Source organism: Miniopterus schreibersii (assembly GCF_964146895.1).
Source record: "Miniopterus schreibersii genome assembly, chromosome: 1".
NCBI classification, from domain to species: Eukaryota; Metazoa; Chordata; class Mammalia; order Chiroptera; family Miniopteridae; genus Miniopterus; species Miniopterus schreibersii.
This window is the reverse complement of record NC_138101.1, coordinates 185,930,642-185,956,890: the sequence shown is the minus strand read 5'-3', so window position 1 is coordinate 185,956,890 and position 26,249 is coordinate 185,930,642. Positions and strand designations below refer to the sequence as shown.

At 42.3% G+C, this 26,249-nt stretch overlaps 1 protein-coding gene across 11 annotated transcripts in view; it reads right to left on the bottom strand.

The window, feature by feature from the left end:
• Positions 1–291: 291 nt before the first annotated feature.
• NRXN3 (neurexin 3) overlaps positions 292–26,249 on the bottom strand; it is a gene marked incomplete at both ends in the record, with an annotated part of 1,307,801 nt that continues 1,281,843 nt past the window's right edge. For 8 of the 11 annotated variants that reach the window (XM_081139380.1, XM_081139378.1, XM_081139379.1 and 5 more), the window contains one exon: positions 292–1,217. In XM_081139380.1, the coding sequence (XP_080995506.1) occupies positions 292–1,217 (926 nt within the window). The remainder of the gene's footprint in view (positions 1,218–26,249) is intronic. The other 3 variants (XM_081139383.1, XM_081139374.1, XM_081139375.1) reach the window with 2 other exon arrangements.

Sequence of the window (26,249 nt, the reverse complement as noted above, 5' to 3'; positions counted from 1 at the left end):
CAAACATTGTTACAGGCTCGCTGGGAGCTGTGGAACAGAGAAGCCAGGAGGCCGCCGGCGCGGCGCGGCGGGCGCGGGGTGTGCTTTATGTACAGCGCGCGGCCGCCGGGTCCCCGCGCCCCGGCTCGGCTGGGCCGAACCGGGCCGGGCCGGGCCGGGCCGGGCGGAGGTCGATGCCTGTCGGCGCGTGTCCTTCCACAGCCGGAGCCCCCTGGCGGCGGCCGGGCCTCCGCCGCCCGCGAGGGGGCGCTCTCCGGGGCCGCGCGCCGGGTCCCCGCGGGGCGCGCGCGGCTACACGTAGTACTCGCGGTCCTTGTTCCTCTGCTTCTTGGGGCCGCCCTTGGAGCTCGGCTGCTTGTCCTTGAGCAGCGAGCCGTTGCTCTGGGCCGAGTTGCTGATGTAGTTGCGCGTCTCGTCCACCTGGTAGGAGCCCTCGTCCCTGTTCCTGTACTTGTACATGGCGTACAGGAGGATGAGGATGCAGAGCGCGGCGGCGGCCACTATGCCGACGACCATCCCCGTGGTGCTGCTCGACTCCCGGATCACCTCCGAGGCGCCCGGGACGCGTCGCACTCCCGGCTCCGTGGGGTTTGCTGTGGGCACATTACGGAACATGGGGGAAGTGATTAGTGGGCTCTTCAGTTTGGTGCTGTCTAGCTCGTAGGCCGTGGGCAGCGGAAGCAAGACTAGGTCAGGCTGGGGTCTGAGATCACGGTGATTCATTTTGCCAGCTGGCAATTTGGGCACCATCCCAGACGAGGAGGAGGCCGTGAAGCGGATCAGCTCAGGGGACAGAGCTGCGGTAGAAGTCCTACTAGTTTCGGAGACTTGGTTAGGTCTAAAGTCCTTGGATTCCCACTTGGGCGCATGTGCTTTGTAGCCACCTTCGAAGATGGAAGTGGAAAGACTCTTATCTGTTACCAAGGAGAAGGTGGTGTAAAAATCTTCATCATCGGTAGGGGGCAGGTTAGAGTCAAAGGTTTCCCCTGAGCCATACCCAGATATCACCAAGCCATCATCATCACAACCTTCGCTGCCTCGGTCCGACAAGCAAGGTAACCCCGCCTCAGAGGCCATGGGCAGGGGATCTTTGGTGGTCTCAACAATGGTGAGGAGGGGGCGGAGGGGAGGGGGGAGTGTAATGGAAGGTGCACGAGTAGCAAGAGGAAGGGTGGCTAAAGGGTCTTCTACAAGGAGAGGGACAACTAGTTCACCTCCTGGGATTGGAAAGAGAGAGAAACACAGAGTTAGCACAGCTGCACATCAACGCGCTTCGGCCGCTCCCACCCACTCGGGGTTCGCAGGGCTCCTCACCGGGGACTCCAGTGGCAGCCTGACCCTCCCCAGGGGACCTGGAACCCGTTCTTTGCCTCCTGCCACCCAATCCTGAAGTCTACAGACTGGGGGGAGGGGTGCGGGTTTTAAAGGTACTCTCAAGTAATTATGTGGAAGGAATCCAGGCAGGCCTGTTCCCAGGAGTTGCTTATGGGACTGAGGACGTTCCACTGGACTGTCGCCGATGCCGCCTGGATATCAGAACGTGTGTGTGCGTGTGCGTGTGCGTGTGCGGTGTGTGTACACACAGACTTGCACGCGATGACTTTGTGAACCATGACATTTCTCGATGGCCGCCTTGGGTTTCTACTTACTTGCTCCCATGAGGGTGAGAATGACATATTCTCCATGTCGCCGAGACCAAGATCAAGGAACGGAAAGGACCTTGTCTTTAACGTTTTAAGTTACTACCTTCTATTTCACATTCATCAGGCGCAGTCCTCATTTACTACGTGCTAAGTGAGGGCAAGTTATAACAGGTTAGAATTGCTCAGCGAACAAACCCGTTTTGACGGTGCTTTTCCAGAAATTGCCCTGACTAGCAAAGACAACCCACCTTGCACTGGTCTAATGTTATGTTAATGTATTGCTTTTATGATATATGCAAAATGTCCTGAGCTGGATGCCAGATTTTAAAAATAACCAGCCTAGACAGCTGTGACTTACAGGAAACTTACTTTTAGATTCAGAAATGTAGAGACAGCAAAGTGAGTTTTGAAAATCAGTGATTCTTAACTAGAACGGCAGAAATATATCAGTTTACCCACAGACCCAACTTACTGCACTTATAAACAAGTGGACTGGGTCAGGAAGGAAGGTTCAGATGGGTCGCTAAATCTAGTGCCTTGCAGGTCGTGGGTACCACAGATATTCTGTGGCGGATAGTACTCACCTAACTGTAGAACCAAGCTTATTATTTATGTACATACGACACACCATGCTACTTTTCAGAGGAAGAATCTCAAGAAGTCACAGGGCATGTCTCTTCACTGGATTTTGTCCAAAATCTTTATTCCAACTCTTGATTTTTCAAATCCTTTAGCAACGATGGCATGCTGTTCCCGTCCCAGTTAGTCCGTCAGTTGAGATGCTGATATGGTATCATCGAGCCTCTTTCTGAGCTGGGTCACTAAGCTCTCAACCAGGTACAAAGTCTGTGTGTTCTGCCCTCGGTGGTGTTTGGTGTTTAAGTATCTGTGATCAGATATGACTTTACGGAGGTGCCCCTGTTGGTGACAAGCCTAGACATGTGGCTCCATGCTGAGAAAGGTCTAGGGACATTCCAGGTAGACAAGCCTTTGAGCTTACACAGTCTTCCCAGGCTATTCCCCCAAAGACTGACTCGCAAATTAGAACCCTCTGCTCTGTTTTCCACACCTTGTATCTTCAAATGTGTCTTGTACCCCTGTGGAAACTGTTGCATCAAAAGGGTCCAGATCTCGGGTGTGCTGATAGAGAAACCTGCTGCACGCCTTCCTCGCCCCTGAGGGGAATGCCTGCCCCACGTCAGGCTCTCCTCCCGCCTGTCCAGCCAGCTGCACTGCGTTACAGGAGGAATGGAGCTGGGGGGGCAGCAATGCACATGATAGATAGCGTTGGGAAGGCGAGGGACAATGGGGCATTGCACCGTCATCGCTGGCCTACCCGGTAATGTGACCGTATGTGGGGAAATAAAACAAGAGCCTCCGTGAGAATCTCAAAATGATAATTTGGTCTGCGCTCTACACCCAGGCTTCTCCCCTGGTGCTTAGAGTTTGAAACTATTGAGCAAAATGTTCTTTGCGTTCCTGACTTGCTTTACTGGACCAGCAAGCCTATTTTTCACATTGTGAACATATATAATTCATATACCTGGCAACTTAGTTAATGCATAATTTACGCACTTTTGCTAGTTTTTATAAATGGGATTTGGAGCGTGTTTCCCTAAAGGTAAGCCGGTCATAAAACTAACCCTGGGCTCCCTTTCCCCCACATTCTTCTAGCATGGGTCCTGCTGTTATACGTTGTGCTTCAGGTGACCGTGGGGGAAGGCGGGGTTTGAGTAAAACTGCCGAGAGGAAGAAGTGGAAGCCCCTGTGATCTGTTTAAAGGTTCCCCTGAGATTACTCTGGGGTCGTGTTATTTCCTTCAGAGAACAAGACAGCTCTTGCCCCCCTCTCCTGGAGCAAAGCTTTCCCACGAGGGCTCTCCAGGCACGAACTCTGGGGGCATTTCTTAGGGCGGTGAAAAGTCTGCCCCGCGTATGAAGCGGAGAGGACACTGGGCCGGAGACACGGAATCACTGGTTTGCTGGGAGGCAAGGCCTGGTGCCCGTGATTTCAACATAAAGGCAAACTGTTAGGCAGGATGCAGCGTCCCTTCAGGTGAGATGAAGACCACCGTCTTCATGATTACAGAGTGGCACTCATTTGCAATTTCAGTGGCCCATCTGTGACACCCAACTGCGGTCTTAAATTTGCCTCTTTCCCCCCTTCTCTTTTCAATCTTAGCTAAAGCTTCCCCAGTGTCTCTGTTGTTAAAAATCTACAAAATCTACACACTGCTCGCTGCGCAGTTGAATCATCGCCACTCTCCTCTGCTATCCCCTTCTCATTCAACACCCTAATGCGAGTGTTTCTCCTGGAATAGAAAAATAATAATAATAATAACAACATAAGAATAAAAAAAAAATCCTTTTCAGGATGGAAAGAGAGTCCTGAAGCTCGCTTATTTATAAAGAGCTTCTGAAAGGTTGGTGAGCCCCTAAGTGAAATAAGAGCTTATCTCAAAACTAAAATGATTGGTATGCTATAGCAGAGTTTAAATAAAAGAAGCGGCCAAAATGAAGAGGCTCCAGTTTTCTTTGCCATTTTGTTTTTATTCCTGGTAGCAGTGATGAAAATGATAAATGATGCCCCATTTCAGGGAAATCAGAGCCCAAATCCTGGTGGGATTTAATTAGTGAAATGGTAGCAGCTTTCATAACCCCCCTTTCCTGGCATCTCAAGGACCTGGAAGAATGTTTAGTTTAAAAGGAAGTCAACCGGGATGTGGGGGTCATAATTACAAATGGGAATTATGGTGAAAATAGGTGGAAAATGTTAGGTAACTGTAAATGTGAAGGTGCCTGTCGCAGGTGTATGAGTTGGGTTGTATAATCAATTTTAATATTCAATTCCACCTTTAAGAGTTAAGATGATTATAGTATCCTAGGGACTCCACGGGCACACACCATTTGAGATGAGCAGGTGAGGGATGTATTTCTCCCATTATTAGATCCTTAAAAGAAATGACTTAGGTTGTGGAAGCCTATTTAAGACTTTGTTTGTTTTAATCCAAAGTGACTATACTGAGAAATGTTGGAGCAGCTGATAATATTTTTGTTTCACTGCCGAAAGATTATGGAGTCATTGATCTACCAGATGTCTATGCTTATAAAAGTATTCATAGAAGCAGCAAGTCTAAAGTCATGAGGGGTTACAGGCAGAGTGATACAAAACCTATAATCTACCACAACTCAAATTTCCTATTCCATCTCCAGAATTTTTCTTTGGTTGGGAATAATATTTGTATGCCTTAAAGTTATCATGTTAAATCGGGAATATATACCCTTTCTTGACAGGGCTGTGTTTTCCTTTAGACTAGAGAGATCACTAGGGATATAAAGGTCTATTTTAGCCCCAAAGGCTGCCCTGCTTTTTTGCTTTATGAGCGTATTTATAGATATATAATTCATGTGTCTAGGGCTGATATCCAGCAAAAGGGGCTCCCTGCCATCGCAAAAGACGGTGGATTAAAAATTTAACAGAACTCTTCTGAACTGTGAGGATGTTGCGGGTGATGGTGAATGTAGCGGGTCATCTCTAAAAACAAGAGCAGCAGCAGGAAGTTTCCACGGGGCCCCAACCTCACCTCCCTGGAGATATTTGAGTCTAAGAAGTCACAAAGACACCAAAGCGAGGACACTGAAGAGCTAGACTCTGCGAGAGGACACCATGCTCTGATTCTGTGAGTTTCTTTTATGCATATTTAGGTTCTTTAGCTCATCTCTTACTTGTATTTTTCTAACTCTCTGCTGGGAGTTTCACATGTAATGAGGGGACACCATCCTTTCCCCACTAAATGAGTTGTTGAATGATACCCACGTAGTTCCTTGGTGCCCCCTAAGTGTGCACTTACAGCACATAAACATTCCAAAGCTCGTAATCAGAAAATTGTGCTCCATCCACCTTCAGAAAAAGTAGCCACGGACAGACAAAGCAAGCACCCCGGGAGAAGACACCAGAGAAAACTCAGGTGTCTCCGAGGGGCTTAGCTCACATTTTAGTGACATGAGAATCTTTAGGTAGGTCCCTCCCTCCCCCCAGCTCCGCCTGTAGTTTGTCAGATTCTATTTTTCAACATCTGCCCAGGTGAGATGAGCCAAAGCGCCTCGGCAGCATTGTCCATTGTAAAACAAGGAATGTCAAGTGGAGTTTTTCACTTGCCTTTTGATTAGGAGCTCTGCCTCTGGAGTCAGAGACTCGAGTAAACAGCACAGCTCTGGGGCCTACTGGCCATATGAGTTTGGGCAAATTGCTTAAACTCTCTGTAAAATGGGAGTAACAACACAGCCTATCTCAAACCAGCAATGTGAGTAATAATGATGCATGTTAATGTTTTAATTATAACATGTGCTAAATATTTAGCACAGAGCCTATTGCTACTCCAAAATGCTAGTTCCAAGTATGATTTCTATTAGTATTTTAGGGCTATAAACACTGAAACCATTGATTACCTCTTCTGACCATTTTTTAAAGTTTATAGTAGCCTCGTGCTAAGTTAGGGGGATGATAATATAGGGCCCAGATTATTAAGGATATTTAAATGCAGAGTTTGAGGAATGATACAGTTCAAAGAACTTGTATTAAAAAAGATTAGCCTTTTATTAAATTGTCTTACAGATAGCTTCCTCAACAAAGATAAAAGCCTTCAGTTCAATTAGATAAAATAACACCTCATTTAGAAAGTTCTTAGTTTTAAACCTAAAATATCATCCAGCATGTCAAACAATATAAAAATCATATAAGCCTAGGTAGAGAAAGCCCATTCGTGAAAGCTGCTGGGTCGGAAACATATCTGTTATCCACCACTCAGTTGGATATTTCTATAACAGTTTCAGAAAACCCTAGTATTGAAAATTAGAGTGAAACACATAACCTTTTAAAAATTGTAGAGTACTTCTTAGCGAACTTATGTTTCCTGAAGAACATAAAGACAACATCTAAATTCCTTAAAAATCCAGGGATATTCTCATGCTAGAGTCACATAAAAAGGCAGTACCTACCTGGAAAGTTGCCTAAATAAAACTTTAGGTGTGAAAATCCTCATGTTTCTTCTTGATGGAAGCTTAGGATCCTTTTAAAGCTTACCTGATTATCTCCGTGAGAGAAATGGAAAGTGTTAATAAAAAGGGAAAAGGGGAGAGAGAGAGAGAGAATTGTGTGCCTCCTGTGTGTGTGTGTGTGTGTGTGTGTGTGTGTGTTCACCAGTAGTTAGCTCTATACACTGGAAGGCATCATGATCATTGGACAACAGCCGGGATTTTCAGTGTCTTTATTCTCAGTAAAATGATTCTGAAGCCTGCAGTGATGGTGATGGTCTCATCCTGGATGACAAAGCGCACCATAATCACTTGAGAGTACCTTATTTCTCCTTTGCAGAAGAAAAAACAACACCCAATTTCCCCGAAATCTTTCTATGGAGTCAAATTAGGATGCAATTACCACTGATAACACTTGGAGTTACTAATTCATTTTCTTCTGGGTGCAGGCCTCCCGCAGGCGGTAACCAATGGAGCATCCCGCGGGACAGCCTCCCACCGCTTGCAGGGCTGTAAGGCTGGTTCAGCAAGGAGGCCAGGCCGCCTCTGCGTGTTAACAACCATCTACCCACCCCCTTCACCAACAGTAGAATTCACATCAATTATTAGAAGCAATTCAGCACAAAACATAACACTGAAAATTAAGCAAATAGACACAAATGAAATAAAATATTTAATATTGTCTTCAAAAATCACAGAGTAGGAAATAAAATCAACTTCAGGGCCAAAGTAAGGTAGAGGGAAGGAGAGCAAGTAACAGCTACAAAGCATTCCCAAAACAAGGACAGAAAGAAAAGTAAAAGCAAATAAAAAAATACTTTTTTGAGAAGCAAAAAAAAGAAATCATATAGACACAACAATTGAAATAAGGAAAAGCATACCGTATTAATTTATCGTCAACTTACATCAACAAATTGCCCGCATGTTTTTTGGCATGAAAGAAAAATTTACAAAAGAAAGTTGTGTAAGAATGCTCTTGGACAAATAGAATTGCCACATTCTTGTAACTTGCTTTTTTGTTGTTGTTGTCATTTCTTTAAAAAAGAACTTTGGAGCAAAATGTCTAATTTTTCAAATATAATAATTTACAACAGAGGATGATACAGGGAGGCAACAACACATACATCCACACCACATAACATAAAAAGGAAAAAAAAAACTGCACTTCAACAAATTTTTACTTCGAGGGTCTCGGGAGGGCATCGATTTCGAATTTGAAATAGTTCCGATTGCGATGATTTAAAAAATTTCAAAAAAAACCCACCTATTTACCTGTATAATTTACCTTTAAAAAAAAAAAAATCTATGAATCTAGAGGGTTTGGAATGAATTTCTGCATTGTTATAGGTTCTCGGATAAATATTTAACTTTTAAGTTTTGTCTCTTTGACAAGCATTAGACTTCCTTTAAGGGGATGGATGACAGCACATACGTTTGAACAATGCCAGAGAAAGGAGGGGGTGGGAGGGAACGATGCAGGAGGGGGAGGGCGTGTCTATGAGTGGACGACACAAGAGATGAAGAGGATGGGAGTAAATGTGTAAGTGAGTCGCCATGTCCATGTAAGGGCAGCACGGAGTGATCTAGCTGCATTAGAGCTTCTGGCTGTAAGGAAGGGATGGGCAATATACAAAAACAAATGAGCCTACACATGCCCATCTACAGGATAAAGAACAGAACTCTAACACTGACAATCTCACACACCCTAAGCTGCAACTTCTTCAACATGCAATTACTCCAAAGACTCGTTACAGTTTCGTTAAAGATTTTCAAACAATAAAAACAGTTTAACTTTTTTTTCTCCTACTAAGAATAGCCAGAATACATAAAATAATAATATTAATAATAATGATCGAAAGGTTAAAAGCAAAAACAAGGAGACTAGACTTAGGCATTCAAGTTGAACAGCTTCATCGACAGCCCCACAGCCCCACCTAGAGTTAGGGGAAGGGGTGGGAGGTCTGCTGAGGTGATGGGGGGCAAAGCTGTACAGGGAGCCCACTTGCTGGGCTGGTAACTACTCCCCTGCACGGGAATGGTCCGTCTGAATGACGTCATCCGTTTCCCCCAGGCCCCCCACGGTGCGTGTGATTCCCAAGGGGACCCGGCTAATTGGAAAGGTGTGGATGTGGGGATTCTGCCGCTGAAGCTGTTCCACATTTAAAGAGGGAGTGGGGGAAAATTGCAGAAAACAATTCATAACTTTTTTTCTCATTAATTTTGGATCAAAGCAAATCTAAAGATCTAGCAATTAAAAAGAAACACACTGATATAGTTATATATATATAGATAGATATATATAATACAAAAAGCACTTAATTCCCAAACAAGAAGGGAGAAAAGAACCAAAAAAAAAAAAAAAGTTTTAAAGAAAAAAAAATATTTCACACACTTTCAGAGATGAACAACCAGATGCACACGCTGAGGGGCACAGACAGAGCGGTCAGGGGACACTTGGTTTGCTTTGCATTTTCTGGCGTCTTGATTCCCCTTTTGGTGATGGCCGAAATGAAAAACCAATGTTGCGTTTTCTTTAATTTTTTTAAAAATTTGGTTTTTGCTTCTTTAATAAAAATAAAAAGGGCGTGCAGTCTGGATGTACGTCATAAGTAGACATTGAAAAGAAGGAAGTGGCCAAGACTGACAAATGGGTAACCATCTACTCTCCTTTAGCCGTAGGAATGTTAAGTTCATACATGCTTAAAGTAAGTTGCATTTAGGGAAAATAGAAGAACAGAACAGCAAGCTGGGGTTGGGGAGAGGTCAGCAAGACAAAACCGATTTGGGGTGGTAGAAAGGCACTGGGTTTCGTTCTGTGCCCTTCCAGTAGGGGCCAAGGACATCCCAAGGCTTCTGCCAGGTCCAGGAAGGAAGCCGTGCAGATGTATTTGTGTATGTGTTCGGGGGACTGAAGTGGAGCCTGTAGGAGTGCAGGTAAAAGTATGCATGGGTTCATGGGTTCTGCTCTAGGAAATGTACCCCGTATTCATTCGTAGCCTAAGAAGGCCTATGTTATAAGGTATGGAGAGGTTATAATTAACATTGTTCCGCCTGAATGTTCTTGGGCTTTGCCAAATTGACAGGGCACCGTGGGTGACAATAGAGTGTCAATAAAATGAGCCTGATAAATGGAATAGCCAATATACACTCACACACACACCACCACTCTCCACTTCACACCGTGGGACAGTGTCAGTGTCAGTAAACTACAGGGTAGTCAGGAAATGAGGATGGCTTATTTGGAGTACATTGGGGAAAACTGTACCAGTCTTCTAGAGACCATGTGGGAAGCAAAATGTTCCATTCAGTCTACACAGAGAAAAGTAGAGGAGGGCGTGTGCGTGTGTGTGTGCGTGTGTGTGTGTGCGTGTGTGTGTGTGTGTGTTGAGGGAAAGGCACTGAAGAAGGGACATGGGGAAGGAGTTTTTAGGAATGGCCTCAGCCTCTACTGGAAGAGATCACAAGAGTTTTACTCAATATTATATCCCTGTGAGAACATTAATATTCAACCAAGGACTGGGAAACCCGGGTAGGCGAACCACAAAGGCAAGACACTGAGAGCACCTGGTCTGACAGCCAATCCAATCACTCCCAAGAACTCTTTTTGGGTGACTTTGACAAATAGAATAACTTGTAAGAATAAGCCAGACTTTTGGCCCCTATGAACGCCCCTTTTATTATTTTATATTAAAATAATGATTGATAGTAATGTGTCCCCATGGGTCAGTCCGTACCAAGATTTTTAGTCTCTGGTTTAATAATGCTAATCATTATTTTAGGAACTTCACAAAGGACAGCTGAGTGGTTTTAGGCAGTGGAATAAACACCCAATAGTATAGTAACAGAAAAACCCTTGTTGCCATTTAGGTGATTTTTTTGGACTGATTATACTTTTAACATTTAATTTTATTATGTGAGAAGACCCTATAAATGCTCTTATGGCCTCACAAGGCATCGGATGACTTCTGTAGAACAAAGTTAGTTTTGATAATGTTCCTATGGATTGTTTTTTATATCACAGGCCATTTCTTAAAGTAGGAAACATAACTGGTCTAAGTGTGAGACTTACAGAATAAGATACATACATACCCCTGGATGGTAAGAGGTATTTTGAGGCAGATATATTAGCAATTTGGATCCCCTAAGGTTCCCACTGAGTAATTTGCCTAGTTTAAAATAGCCTGTTTTGACACGCATACAAGTAGGACACCACTTACATTCTGGAAATCGCTGGTTTAAACAATTGAACATATCAAAATTTATGGTTGTCATTTTGCAAATAAAATATGTAATTTTTAAACCCATGGAAGCCATAATTTCAGATGAAGCCAACACAGCCAAGATACAGGACATCCACATTTTTATAACATAACTCAACCTTCAGTTAACATGTACAGAGCTTGCTTGGCCTTTAATATAAGATACAAAATAATACTGCTAGTAGCACATAATCGTGTCACGGTTTCAGCTTCATCTTTCATTAGCTATCTACATTATGTTTTTATTACCAGTAACTGCATGGTTTTGTAGCTATGCCTCTACTGGGTGTAAAGAATGCTTTAGGATTATTTTTGCCACTGAGAACAAATAATACAATAACTTTACTTGAAATAGCATATTTGGATGCAAGCATTTTTATCCCACCATGACCAAATAACCCTGTCTAAATGTAAAATCAAACTTTTAAGAACATCGAATGCAATACATTGGAATTACACTGGTCGGCATTCATCTTAGAGAGTGCACTGGTTTCAAAGAAAAGAGTTTCTAAACTGCTCGGGGTTGTGCTTAAGAAGCCCAAAGCCGCTCAAATAGCTCATGTTGCAAACCTGCCTCTCTGGGAGAGTGGGTCCTGCTTGCTAAAGACATTGTCTTGAATGTGCATAGGTGAGTGAGGTCAAAGAGGAAGGCCCCAGTGAATTACTTAGTATAAGATTGCATATTTTTAAATGTCTGAGGCAAATCACTGGAAAGAGGAAGAAGAGGGAACCTTTTTGGGCGTCTGAGTGCAATAGCAGGGAAGACTTAAAATATTACAAGTAGGGAGATCTAAGAAAGGAGTTTGGGGAACAATACCCAGTGAGGATTTTCAGGACGTTTGCATCAGATCTATGTGGGAGAACTCCTCCTCTGCTCTTCCATGGAACACACAAAATCATTTCATCGATTGTTATTTTGTGTCCCTGGGTGAAGGGAGGGACTCTTCTGGGAACATCTGTGGCTCTTGTTCAAAATCACAGTTTGGCTAGAATTAAAGTGGAGACTCTAAGCGCGGATATGGGATCCTGGGAAGAGGAGGAATCATGTCATGTCCTGTCTCATTGGGAACAAAATGAGCCCTGCATATACTCTGACTTCTCATGGTCTCTTTCTCAGACGTGAGTGGTGCTCAGAGAAGGGGTGCAGAAGCCTGCTTCATACCTGCTCTTTGCTTCTAAATAAAAAGTTTAATATTTTCTTTTTCATGCGGAACAAAAATGTCCTCAAGTAAAAAATTCATGTACATTTTTGCCCCCAAAACTCAATTTCCACACATAATCATAGTGACTACAGAGAAACCTCTAAGATGGAAAAGAGCCTAGGACACTATCAAGCCCAATATTTAGAACTGTATTTCTGTATTAATGATTTGCTTGCCCAATTTAGAGTAATTTTTCATACTTAAGACAGATAAGAATGGACAAAACCTTATAAAAAGTACTATCACACAGTGAAAACCGGTAAGAGAACATTCAGATGTGGAAGGACCCTAAATTAGCGAATTCTTTCCCTGTAGTCACATGGCCTTTAACTTGTGCCTGTAATTCTGTCCCCTAATCTCCATTCTTCTTTGAGGACCTACTGTGCCCTAAACAAATTTCTATGACTCCAACACTCCAATCTACTACTTTTATTCTCAGTTTCAACTAAACTCTAAAAACTTTAGTACAAGGATAGAGTGAATGAACTAATGAATAAATGAATTAATATATTTAATTACTACTCACATTGTTTACCCTCACACTATACTATACCTTCCATAATGGCATTAAAATCATGTATGGCCCGGCCGGCATAGTTCAGAGGGTGAGCATCGCCCTAGGATCCAGGAGATCGCGGTTCGGTTCCTGGTCAGGGCACAGGCCCGGGTTGCGGGCTCGATCCCCAGTCGGGGCGCCCAGGAGGCAGCCGATCAGTGACTCTCATCATCGCTGTTTCTCTCTCTCTCCGTCTCCCTTCCTCTCTCTGAAATCAATAAAGACATATTAAAAAAAAAAAAAAATCCTGCACAGCCACAGGGGCCACCTTATGCCTGAAATCTGGTTTGTGGGATAGAAATTTTAGGGGCAGACCTCAGCTGCAGCCTGGGTTAACCGCCCCCTGCAGCCGCTCGTCAGGACACTGAACAGGCCAGCACGTTACGCTCCGCGCGTGTCCCTCGTGGAGCGCGGAGATTGTAACGTCTGCTCAGTTAGCCTAGCTCGCAGGGCAGCTTATCCAGGCGAGGTTCTGAGTGTGGAAGTGCCTGTAAATCCGAAAGGGCTTCTTAAATGCTTGTTACTATTGTCTTCAGAGCTGACACCACAGCATCAGCGGTAAAAAGAGGATTTCATACCCAGCAGAGCCCGAGGCCCAGCCAGCCGGGGTCGGGGCTGCTCCGGGTGTGATCCTCGGAGCACCTGCGGCAATAACCTCAGTCCCAGCCCTGACCCAAACAGCCGCTATTCGACTTCTTTTGAACCTTTGCCCCAACCCCTCCAATGATGCTCAATTCCAAAAGCTCAGTTAGTTCATCTTCCAATGGTGATTCTTTTATTAATTCTGCATCTGACTTTGTAAGTATTTTATTTCATTTTTCTTGGGTTAGAGTTAAGCTCTGAAGAGGTGTTATTTAGATGGGTTTCCACAAGAACATACTCATGTAGGCGCAGGAGCTTGGGCCTGGAGGGGGGCTCTTGCCCTCCAGCAAACCATGTGAGTTGACAAAAGTCACCAGCTCCTCATCCCAACCCCTGGAGCCTCAGTTTCCCCATTTATAAAATCATAAAGACTTATCCTCTCTAACTCACAAATTTATGAGTATCACAAGTAAAATTACTTTGGAAACTATAAGATATTCCGTTCAAATGCAAGAAGATGTTATTTGCTACATATTCGCCGTGTTCAGCACTTCCTGGTGCTACTGAAGAAACCAAAGAGGGTGATGACAAAGAAGGAAATCTCATTAAGTCCTTTGGAAATATATCTCCCAGCAAACCCTAGAACCAGGAGGTGAGGACAGGAGGGGATGGAAGGTCAAGGTCGTATTTTAGCTCCTTTCTCCTCAGACTGTTAATACTGGTTAAGATACACAAAATGAATAATTTAATTAAGAAATTTCTAAGAATTAACATTCTCCTTTAAATTTTGTTTTAACGCTAATCAGGTATTAGTGTGAGTAAGCCTTTCTTCACTTGGTATTATGAGTTCCTTGACGTGCATGTTGAATCTTTGTGCTTACCTTACATTTTTTAACCTGTCTAGCACAGAGCAGGGCACTCCATAGGTCTTCAATACTATTTGTTGAACTTTGAAAATAGAAAAGCTTGCAACGCTTGGATCTCTGCTTTGTCAAGTAGGTGGGATTCGAAAAAGCTATCCTGGCTGGCACTAATTTTTCAATCAAGAGGGAATTATCTTTATGAAGTAAAGCTAAAAAATAAATAAATAATACAAATTTAAAAAAAGAGCAGTGTAAACAGGGCTCAAAGCTATGAGCTAAGCAACCACTCCCCTGTTCTTAGCCTTGCCTCTGTGTGGATTTTTAGGGCTGATCTACGCATATAGCTCATTATGTGTGAACTATTAGGCCCTTTTTAATATTATTGAAGTCCAGGACAGTAGATAATATATTTATTTCATCAACATAAAAAAAAATCCTGTGTGCTCATCATAAAAGAAGGCTCTGTATGAAATACTTGGCTGCTTTAGCTTGAATAACCCAAGAGTTTGCCAACTTTCTCCTCCTGTCCTGACCCCTTCTCTCTCCATCTCTTGGCTGGCCCCAGGTGAGGCCCTAGGTTGCCTTAATTTTCAGGGCGATCACTTCCAGCCCCTTGTACCAGCTATTTGACTGTGATTTCTAGTTCAGACCTTCTCTCAGAATTCCAAGTTCCTTTATCCAATTCTTATACAACATTTTCACTTCAATATCGAAGAGGCACCTCAAATTAAAAAGACCAAACAGAACTTTGAACTTCATGCACCTCCTAAGTTTGCACCTCCCCTTATATTTCCCATTTCTTGGGTACAAGCCCCTAATTAGTCATCCTAATTGAGCCCAACCCCAGCTCACCTCCACATGTCCAGCATACCAGGAATTCTTGTTGACTCTACTTCGGTAACAAATTTCTCACATGTCTACTTTGTTCCATTGCCAAGTCCTAGAGTAAGCCACCCTAATTCCTTGCTTGGAATCTGCAGTAGCCTCCCTACCCATGCCCCTACCTCCACTTTTGGTTCCCTAAAATCCATTCTTCATAATGAAGCTAAGCTGATCTTTAAAAAGTATACAATATAAATCCTATCAAGTCACTTTCTTGCTATAAATCTTCAAAGGCAGTATTCCCCAAACCAAAATTCTGTACTTTGACCCATTGTGAAAGTACCATGTGATGTACCTGCTTCAACAAATATGTGTTGAAGACCTATGGTCTGTGCTAGACAGATTAAAAAATGTAAGATAAGCACAAAGATTCCACTTGTGCATCAAGGAACTCATGATACCGAGTGAAGAAAGTACCTTGTGATGGGCCTGCTGCCTCCCATTCCAGCCTCATCTGCAGCTCCCTTTGACCCAGGACTTCTCAGGCTCCGGCCACGCTCTCTAGTTTCCCCACCAGGAACACTTCTTTTCTTGTCCTTTTCTGGCTAATTTCTCCCGGTAGTTCAGGTCTGTTCTCCAATTTTACTCCTCAGAGAGCCTTCCATGACTTCTCTGTGAGTTGCAAGCTGCTCACTAACTGATCACCCCTCACGACTCTCTGCAGAGTGTTTACTAGCTGACTCGTGCCCGTTTGTTTATGGAATATAAGCCCCATGAGCACAGGGATTTGCCTTTTCTTGACTGTCCTTAGAACAGCGCTGGACCCATAGTAAGAGCTCAGGGTGGTCACTCCGCCGTTCTCTTGCTATCTCCCAAAGCATGGTGCCTTTTCCACATGAGGCACCAAGTAAATGTTTTGTAAACTATTGAAGCACTGCATCCTCTATGGCTTTATTTTCTTGTACACTTCTCTAAACCAGATGGGATTTGCCTGAGTTCTAGTTAGCAGTTCCAATGCAAATTGGACCTTGTCATCCACAGCTGGCTTAAAAAGCCTCCCGGAAAACACATTGCTATCTACATCATTCTCCCTTTCATAAGCTGGTGGTGGGATGTTTATTAAAAACTCAGGCTTTCCTCTGAGTTGTGAAAGCTAAAGATAAAATAAACACAATATTCAGGGGTGCCAGACTTTGATGCTTGTCTTCGGGCAACAGGAAGGAATGGGCCAAGCAGATTACGAGCGGGAGGACTGGTGAGCAGAGCCGTGCAATGTCCTTGGTAATCTCCGCCTGCTGTGGCCCTGCGGCCACTGACAGCAGAACCCGGCCGCAGTGGGGCCTTCTCCTCAACTGGTGCCATGACATTTTATGATCGTGTTTATATACTAATGAATTATTCAATGAGGTTTATTTTGCTTCTCTGTTCTGCTAAAGCTCCTCCACTCTGTCATTATGACCAGAGCTCTGACCGTTTTCTCTACGCTGTTGTTTCTTCGGGTGGTAGCTGCTGGGCGTTTCAACCTGCGGCCCCCTCTCCGTAGGGCCCTTCAGTTCTCTAAGTAGTGCATGGGAAATAGCTGAACTTGACAACATATTGCTATAAAACTCACCAATCTTGAAAACAGCTCTTTTCCCCTAACATATATCTTCATTGCAAGGAATGTATAGTGTTCTAAAATCCATACCACCAAGGAGATTTTGTAACTAATGGAAATTAGTACTGTACAAACAAGATGAAAAATTTGCCCAAGACTCATGTACTTGGCATTAAGATGATGTACCATGATTATATGGCTTTGACTGTGTCTCACCTGAGACTCAAGCAACTGGTTTACCAGAGAGGAGAAAACTGCAGAGATGACTGGGTGAGTAAGACACATCTCATGAGATTATTTTTAATTTTTCTAAACCTTACTGCTGTAGATTATGAAAGGAGCTATGAAAAATTTCCTAGTCATTCCCTAAACAATATATATGAGCTTCCAGATTAGTAAAGATATATGCTTAGGGACAAATGCATAAGATCAAATGGTTAATATACTGATTCCCTCACAAATATGGGAAAAAAAAGAAAGAAAATATAAGTTATAATTATATAGTTAAATCATGAGTTAATTAGAAGCTTAATTCTGGAAGGAGATGTTCTTAAGGGTTATTGAGAACTTATTTCTGCCAGACATGGTGTTAAGTGCTTTAGATATTTTATTTAACTTAATTATTACACTTATATCTTACATATCAGCAAACTTCAGCTGAAAGAAGTTAATTTGTCTAAAGTGACACAACTAGAAAGTTGAATAGCCCTGACTGCACCCAATCCTATACATTTTACATTAAACCACAATTCCACCCTTAAACAGAATGTTTTTTAATATTCAGCTTTCAGTGAGTATGAAAAATTACAAACAAGCTAATCTATAGATACAAAACAATTTCCACAGTAGATCCTAGGATCTCTACAGATTTATTTCAAACTCTTACAGCTTCAAATTATTACTGTACAATGAGATATTCAGAGGGTCTCTGAGGGGTTTTTTGCACAATCAGGTCACATCAGTCAGACCTACTATATTAGTCTCTGCTGGAGGTAGTAGGGACAGGTTGGCAGGCACTGTCTGGATATATGCATTTTTTAAAAGTTCCCCAAGAGGCTCTTATGCAAAATGAGGTTGAATTTATAGTCAAAGACCTGGGCAAAATCCTAGATGGGATCCACCCTCTGTTACCTTGAATAAGACATAACCTCTCTTGTTTGTGAAGTGGAGATAAACTTCACCAGATGCTGAACTAATCGAAGGAGGTATTAGATATACAAGCATTTGTAATCTATAATATATATATGTACATATTTTCAGAAATGTGATGAGTAATAATTATTTTACTGGCATATCAAAAGCTACCTAACAGTTTCCAATACATGGATTTTTAAGACTACACAATAAATGCTTTTGGATGGTCTACCTAATTCTGAAAGTAACATGGTGGAACAGTCAGTTATCTAATTAGTACCTAACAAAATAGTCTAATTGGTTTGGTTCCTTTGCTATTTTCTTGAATTGTTAAATTGCAAGTGCTCTCTGGACATCTCTGTCCCATACCCTTTTCTTTCCTGCGTATCTCAACTGATCATTGGCCCGATACTAAAAATTTTAAAAAGCCTCATAAACTAGTTGTTGGAGAAGATCATCACATTTTCATGATTTCTTTTTTCATACCCTATTATTTTATTCTACATTTTAGGCCCAAACTGGTAGAGTCCACTAATTACTCTAAAGCTTTAAAAAAATGGCTTCCTCTGAGCACCGTTTTATTGCCTCTAAAATGTAACAGATCAGATGGTCTTTTGAAAGAACCAATGACGGAAGGAGGGTAAGTGCTGTTGATGGAGTTCAAAACCGTTCCAAAGCCAATACTATCATTTCTAAAATGTTTTGAATTGATTATCGTTACTTCCTAACACTATGTCATTACACATGGAAGCGTATGTTTTATGTTGCCTTTTCATTTAAGAATCAAAAACCAATTATGTCACCACTTCGCAAGGCTCCCTCCTATCCCTGGGAAGGGCTGCTTCTGTGTTTCCTGCAAGGAGATGACAAAACCCTGGGATAGGGTACTAAGGACTTTATCATGGATATTGGGGCTATTGAGTAGCTAGAGAGGGAGATCTGGTGATCCAAGGTTAAAGGTCTGAAAGCTGATTTCCTACTAGACACCGAGAGGGCCCCATGTGGAAATCAGGTAGCAATAGAATGATGGACCCAGAGAGACAACATAGGGGCTTGTGGGTCAGGGGTTTTGTTTTTTTTTTTGGTGTTATATAAACAAGACAAAGTTTCAATTGAGCAACTCCAGCTTTTAGAAGAAAGTATTGGGCGTGACTGGCTTTTATTGCTTTGGAAAGCTCTACATCTCTGTATTTTTACTGTGTTGATATTCGGATGCATAAGGTTCTCCGGAGCCCTTGGTCCAAGATGTTCTGAGACTGTGTGGCAATAATTACCCATCTGTACTCCAGAGCTACAAGCAGCCCTTTCTCTGTTGGATAGCTTGTATTATCATGGTGACCCAATACAAGAAAGCTACATGGATTTTGAAAAGCATAGTTAGAAAGCACCACAGGTAGCTTGGTGTCATGTGAGCCAGTTTTATCCATTGTCCAGAATAGTGGATAGAACTTTCTCACCAGCCAGGCTTAAAACTAAAAGCATAACATTTCCTAGTGAAAAGGGGCACTTGGTTTTAACAACCTTAAAGTATTTCAACTGGAAAGAACTTCAGCGAGAACAGCTCAGGCCTGATCTCTGGTCTTGAATGTGGAACTGGGTGCTGCAAGAAAGCCAGTTGGGAAGGCAGAGAGGGCAAAGCATGGGCTATAAAATAGCCATGGCTCACATTTAGCACCTTCTTTCCCATTTACAAATGGGTTCCTTCCAGGGCCCAGAACCATTTCAGTCCAAATTCTTTGAACTATAAATAGCATCAGTTGAACTTTGTTCAGAAGAGTAGCTTTGCGTTTGTTCTGCTGGCCTATAAACATTAGAAGGAAATCTTAGTGGAAAGCATTCTAATCTAATGATGCCGAGTCATAGGAACTCAGAAATCAATTGTGGAGGGTTGAGTCTGATTGAAATTTATATGTAGATTTTAATATCCATCCAAAGCTAAGCTAGGCTATTCCATACATACCAGGATTTAAACTGCATCCTCTCAACAATGGGCAAGTCTGAGAGCATGATGATAATTTCTTGTGTAACTATGATGATCACCATCCACAAAAACCACGTGCTCTGTGCAGGGATCTGGTTTCGTGTTGAAATCCTAACTATTCACGCTTACAGTGAACTCCCAACTACTTCACTTAATGAAAAAAATACATATGACCCTCTGAGCATTGGCCACATTTCAACTTGAATAATTATATTGGTGGCCACAGATTTCTTCTATTCAACTCATTGTGCACAGCATATTTCCACCCCCACCCCCCAGAAGCAAAGGCTCTGCCAAAAAGGAGCTCTTCCCGAGCAAGGGTGGGCATAACCTCTAGAACAGAGGCCTAAGGAATGCGCAGAGAGAATCTAAATCAAAATCTTCAGATGCTGAAGTTTTTCAAAGTAAAAGACAACAATACACTATTCTGAGAATAATACTAATATTTACTCACATATCGTCAAAAGGAAAAATCATATGGTTCAGATGAAAATATTTTAAAATGAAACATTGTGTGGTCTCACAATGCATATGGCAGTATTGAAGAGGGACCTGATTTTCTATTTTGTCACCATGGGCATGGAACCAAAAACAATTTTTCTTTTTCTTTTTTAAGGAACCCTATAAAGTAGTCTCAGTGTTTTGAAAAAGTTATCTAGTGTGAAAAGAGAAATGTGCCCAAGGAAATAAAGGGTATCTGAACCTGGCTCCTGCAAGTTGCAGTTCAGTATGATTGGGAATGAATGCAAACTTTTCTGGTTTTGATTTTGACTTTGGCATTTTCAGTCATTTAGAATTAATCTAGAATACCACTCTTTGCAAATATTTAACCAGCTCCTTTTGTATCATGTTGAGTGTTACAGTCTTTACTGGCATATGAACAAGTACGACACGTGGCTATATTCTGAATGATACATCGACAGTGTTTTCAACAGTGACTTTTCATGTAAAATGTTGTTGTGTCTTTAGCTGTGAAGCTGAACAGCAAAAAATATATAGTTAAATGGTTGGTTCAAGAACTGGGAGGTTAAGAGAACTGGGCCCTCCAGGAGACTCCAGTGAAGCCTCTTATGGCACTCCATGCACATTTAGCAGTCATCAGAGCAGTACTTGGGAATTCCTTATCAGATGAGAGGAAGGTGGCAGAGAGAAATAAAATGAAGAGACTGGGCTCTGGATGGAATGCCAACATTTGTAACCGAGTTTGCTTTTCCAGTGGTACTGTAAACCTCAGTAGTTAGTAAGAAATGTTTGGTTTCTGTGTTTTATTTTATTTTTTTAGCAAGAGAAAACAACCAAATTTAATACATACACATGTATGGGAACCCTGTATACCTGAGAGGCTCAGAAATAGAAAGAGGGATTTAGGTACATAAGGCAGTCTGAGTTAGGGCTGAGGTTACGCACCTTGGGCTTCAAAGGGTCACTGCAGGAGAAGAAGGTCAGATGTTTAGTAAATAAAGGTTTGCCCTGCCCTATAGGTGGGTTGAAAAGGTTGTCCGTGATCATCTCTTATGGGCAAGTTCTCTAATTGAAATTCTTCTAGGAAGTTTAAGGATGGGGAGGGAGTTTCTCCTGAGCAAGGCTGAAGTTGCCTTCAGCTCAAAACAATCTGCATCGTACATAGGCACAGATGGATTGGGGTGACTCGTTCTGGACCCCCGCGGTTCCCTCTTCTGAACTTTCTTCATTGTTTCTTAAGGGTTAATAGTATTTCTGGGTGTAGGACATTCTATTTATTTACCAACTCTCTGGAGTTCCAATCCATCTATATAGTTGTTGTTGTACACTAGGATTTTCATAACAAACAAGCTGAGAGTTTGTATGGACTATAATGAACATGCTCTTTCATGTATATTTTCTTGGGAGTGGAGCCAGAGCTATTTTCCTCTTCCTGTTTACATATAAGATGTTGTTACTTGGCAGATATATGTTAGAATGGTTGTTCCAGATTGCAAAGAGTTTTGCACACCTGGGTGATTTTCATTCCAAAAGGTCCAATTAAATAATATTGTGCTGCATTTGCATAATTTTTCAATTTAGCTATATGGCAGAGCTTCCAACCTGAATCTTTAAATTTACAAAACAAACCAAAACACAAAAACGTGTGTATGTGAATTAAGAATTTAAAAATTATTGGTCAGTTGGTACCTCTAGAGATGATCTGCTAATACACAATAATTCTATCAGTATCATTTAAGGAGGATTTGGAGAACAGGAGTCTTTATTTTAAGGGTAATCTCTCAACTTTTTTGCATAACAAACCCTATTGAAAGACTGCATGCTACTTTCCCATAAAAATGCTCTTGTAATTAAAATTTTTATTTAAAGGAGATCTTATCCATGGATTCTAAGGTAAAATTTTAAGAAGACTGCATTACAAATAAGGCAAGCAGTAATGTCTGTAAAAATGACTTGTAAATTGTAGAGTTACATAAACATATGAGGCAACTGCACAACAAAAGGATTAATTCTCATTAAGAGGATAACTGATGTTGGAGTTTGGTTCACTGGAATTTAATTCATTTTTTCTTTTTACTATCTCTGGTTATCTGAGTTAATATAAAAGGTCATTATTAAGAGTTTAGTCTAAAATTTGCCTTCAACATAAAACATATTTTCTTCCAATATAATGTGGCTAGATATTGCTAAGTTTGATATTCATCAGCACTGGTTAAATGAACCCAACCTCAGGTGCAGATCTAATAGAGCTGAATGTTAATTAATGTGATCCAAACAACTTATCATTCCAGACTTGCTTCTATTAGGAAAGATGTGCTCTGGCTGTCTGCTAATAGAAAAGCCTATTAGTTGCATGGATTCCAATTTCCTTTATCTATATTAGTTACTGAATGGTAGGTTTCTTCTAATATGAATGTTTTTTCATTGTTTCTCTTTATAAAATTATGGAACAAGATTCAGTGGATGTATTTAATATATTTTAATCTGATAGGTTTCATTTATAACTTTTAACCTAGAAGAATCAATCCACTTTCCTCTTAAGATTCAATTTTGGTGTCCATATGTGCGATGCCAGATAGCATTAATATCAGACACGGAAGGCTACTTTATGTTTTCATATATTTTTGAGCCCCACGATAATCCTGTGCTGCATGGGGTAGATGTTATCCACACCTTCGAGCAAGGTTTCTCAGCCTCATCATTACTGACATTCTGTGTTGGATGCTTCTCTGCTGTGGGAGCTGTTCTGTGCACTGCAGGACGTTTAGCAGCGCCCCTGGCCTCTACCTACAAGATGTCAATAGTATCTCCCAACTTGTGACAATCAAAAATGTCTCCAGGATTGCCAGATGTGCCCTGGAACAAAATCACCCTCAGTTTAGAACCATTGGCTTAAAGGTAAAGAAATTATGTTGCAGGGAATTTAAGGCATAGGCTCAAGGTCATGAAGACACCGAGTGAGTAACCGAGCCAGGGTAGAGCCCACGTCTCTGATATGATGTTCTCTCTCCTCCTGCCATGGTCCACAGCGCATCTTGGGAGAGACTCCATATTATGATTCCTTTGGTGTTTTTGTTGCGCCATAAATATCATAACATAGATAATACTATAATATCATTAGTATATGTAGAAGGCCAGAGGTAAATATGTAGAAGAGCTTATTTAATTCTGAAGGATTATGAAACTATCATGTAAGCATGTGTGTGCTAGAGAGAGGCACAGGGAGAGAATCCACTTTGAGACAGACATCTGGGGGAAATCACAGAGACCTGAAACCCCCAGAGCAAGGTAAGCTGGAAACTAGATGGATCTGCTGCTGACTTCAAGTCCCCAACTACAGAACTGATCTTCAATCGTCGTTTAAGTACTTAATGCAATCTGGCTCCTGTTGGCATCTTCCCAAAACACTCTTTGAGCTGTGCGGTGGAATTTTGCCAACAGCCAAATTATCGGTTTATAGTCTCTAGTGATTAGCAGGTACAAACAATGAAAATTCATCCTCGGTGTTTCGAAGGAGCTATGCCTAACTGAAATAGCTTCATCTTCCAGACATAGTAAGAGAAGCTGGAAAACCCCCAAGCCCCATGCTTGATAAGATAAAAATAAAACCAGACACAATGCTCAGACCCACAGAAACCTGGTGTCTAAGGAATCTGTGAATATATCCTCCGTTCTCGTGGTTATATGAGCCTCCCAGAAGCAGGGACAAAGCGCACAGGACAGCCACACAGCTTAACCTAAGCGGAGGAAGTGCCTGCCCACCTTGCGTGTGGGCAACGCAGAGCCTGCCCCAGGTCCGCATCACCGTTCCCATCATGTCCGGGTCCCAGGGGAAACACTCACTCACTAGCTCCTGCGTAACCAGTGCCAAGATTAAGGAAAAGAGAAAGCAGTTGTGGAGCTAGGTCCATAGTTCTACCACACCTCAGAGGAAGGATTCAGTTTCTTAGTCCTTTGAACAAAATGACACAGCTGGTGGAAAAGCAAGCATTTTTCTGAAAATGCTCCCAACACTCCCAATTTCCTGTGGATGTAGACAGTCCCTTGTTTTTCCGCTTCTCACAATTCCCTAGTGGCCCCTCTCTCTCTAATAGGACTGTTGACCCTTAAAGACCTCATATCAACACTTCCCTGAAATGAACTGAAGCCTCCTAGGAGTTTATCTGTCAATTTAATATTTGTGTCATCTGAAAAGAAGTGAGCTTATTCCGCCTCCTTCCCATTTCATCAATCAGTGTGAAAGAAATGAGAACAGGGGCTGAAAAATAGGTGGCTTACAGCTATTAATAATGCCTTGCACCAAATAGCACCCGAAGTTCACAAAGTTCCCTGAATAGTGACCTGAGCATGTGAGTCAGGAGGTAGACAGTGGACCAAGGTGGTTTAGTCCATTAAACCAAATGGAGAGGTTATTTTGCTCCATTTACTCAAACTCTGGTAAGTACAGAGTTTTTATAAAAGGTGGACAAGTCGACTAGTTGTCCTCCATTGTGACAGGAGTGGTCTGTGCCACTGAAAGTAAATCAAGGCTCCCTTTTCCTGGTTCTGGCCAGTGGCATCCGGGGTTCTGGGAGGGCTCTGGGGCCCGTGGGCTGTCTCTGACTCCCACAGGTATTGCATAAAAGGCGATACCCTACTCCTTTTCCAAATACTTGCAGAATAAAAACAGTCACAGGCCAAGCTATTTTCTCTCCCACCCTCTTTCTCTCACACAAGAGACATACATTTTAGGGTTTACTAGGTGTAATTCCAAAACTAAAGTGTCTCCATTGTAAAACTGAAAGAGAGAAAAGCCTCTTGTTCATTTTGTTCTTTATCTAGAGCCAAGAGAGCATGACTCCCAAGCTGCTTCTTGAACCTGAATCCTAACTCCACAGCCAGATAAAGGATTTTACATAAATGCAAAATATCATTCCCACCCCCGGAGAAAGAGAACAAATTATTTCTAGAGTCTAAACTTATCTTTTGCAAGCTGATCCAAGAGTCTCACTAAGTTACAACTAAAGCAATACAGTCATAAATGTTTCCTGGAACTTCATTCATTTGAAAATGAGGCAACTTCCCTGGGCAAATGGACAGTCATTTGCGCGGTGACAATGGCCTGCCCCATCCTGCCACGCCAGGCCACTGTGAAGGAAGCGGCCGTGACGCTCAACACGTTTTCCCAGCGCGAACGGACCTCATCGCCCGCCTTTCAAGGGCGCCGAGCGTTGCAGGCCGGACCTAAAGGCGCCCGGCGCTCACCCCGTTGGCAGCGTGCGAGAAGCCACGCGCCGCAATGAGCGCCCAGCGGAGCTGTGGCCCGCAGACACCTTCATTTAAAAACGCCACTGCACCCGGCGGCCACGGAGGGCTGCATGTGTTGATGACACTGTTAGCACAACGCAGCTCTGTGCCACTGAAAAAGATGCTTACTAGCAATCTCTCTGAATGCAGAAAACCAAACTTCAGGGGAGCCTGTTATTCCATGGGATTATATATATATATACACACACAAACATTTTCATCCAGGAACTAGAACGAAGCTCTTGTGGCTGCTGAATATTGATCATTACGTGGGCAATAAAACAATTCCTTTATAACCGATTCAGACTACGACTACTGGCCTTGATGGGTACTGACTCCTGAAGCCATGAAAGGTTTGCTGTCACTTAACAAATGGAAATGGTAATCAGCAGTCATCTTATTAAGTGCAATGGGCGGCCGAAGTGACGGGCTGTTATAAGCAGAAGGTGAGCCATAGGGGCAACGGCAGACGTAAGAAAACCTGCTGCTTCAAGAACATTGAGCTCCCAGACCAGTACTGGGACGCCGTTAGCAATCCAAAATGTGACCTAGGAAACTCTTGTGGTGAGAACAGGCATTCGGGAACAGACTTCCTATTATTTCCTTTTCAGAAAAATAATATTTCTTAATTATAATAATCACTGTTATTAGTAATAATTATAATAAATATATAACATAGGTAATAAATATAAAGCATAATTATTTTATAGTTCTAGAACAAAGCATTTTTCTTTCATTCCAACTATAGGAGCACAAGCAAATTTTTATTGTGGGGCAAGTATGAATAAGTCCGAACATGTACAAGCCATTTCCTTCAAAATAGTTTATC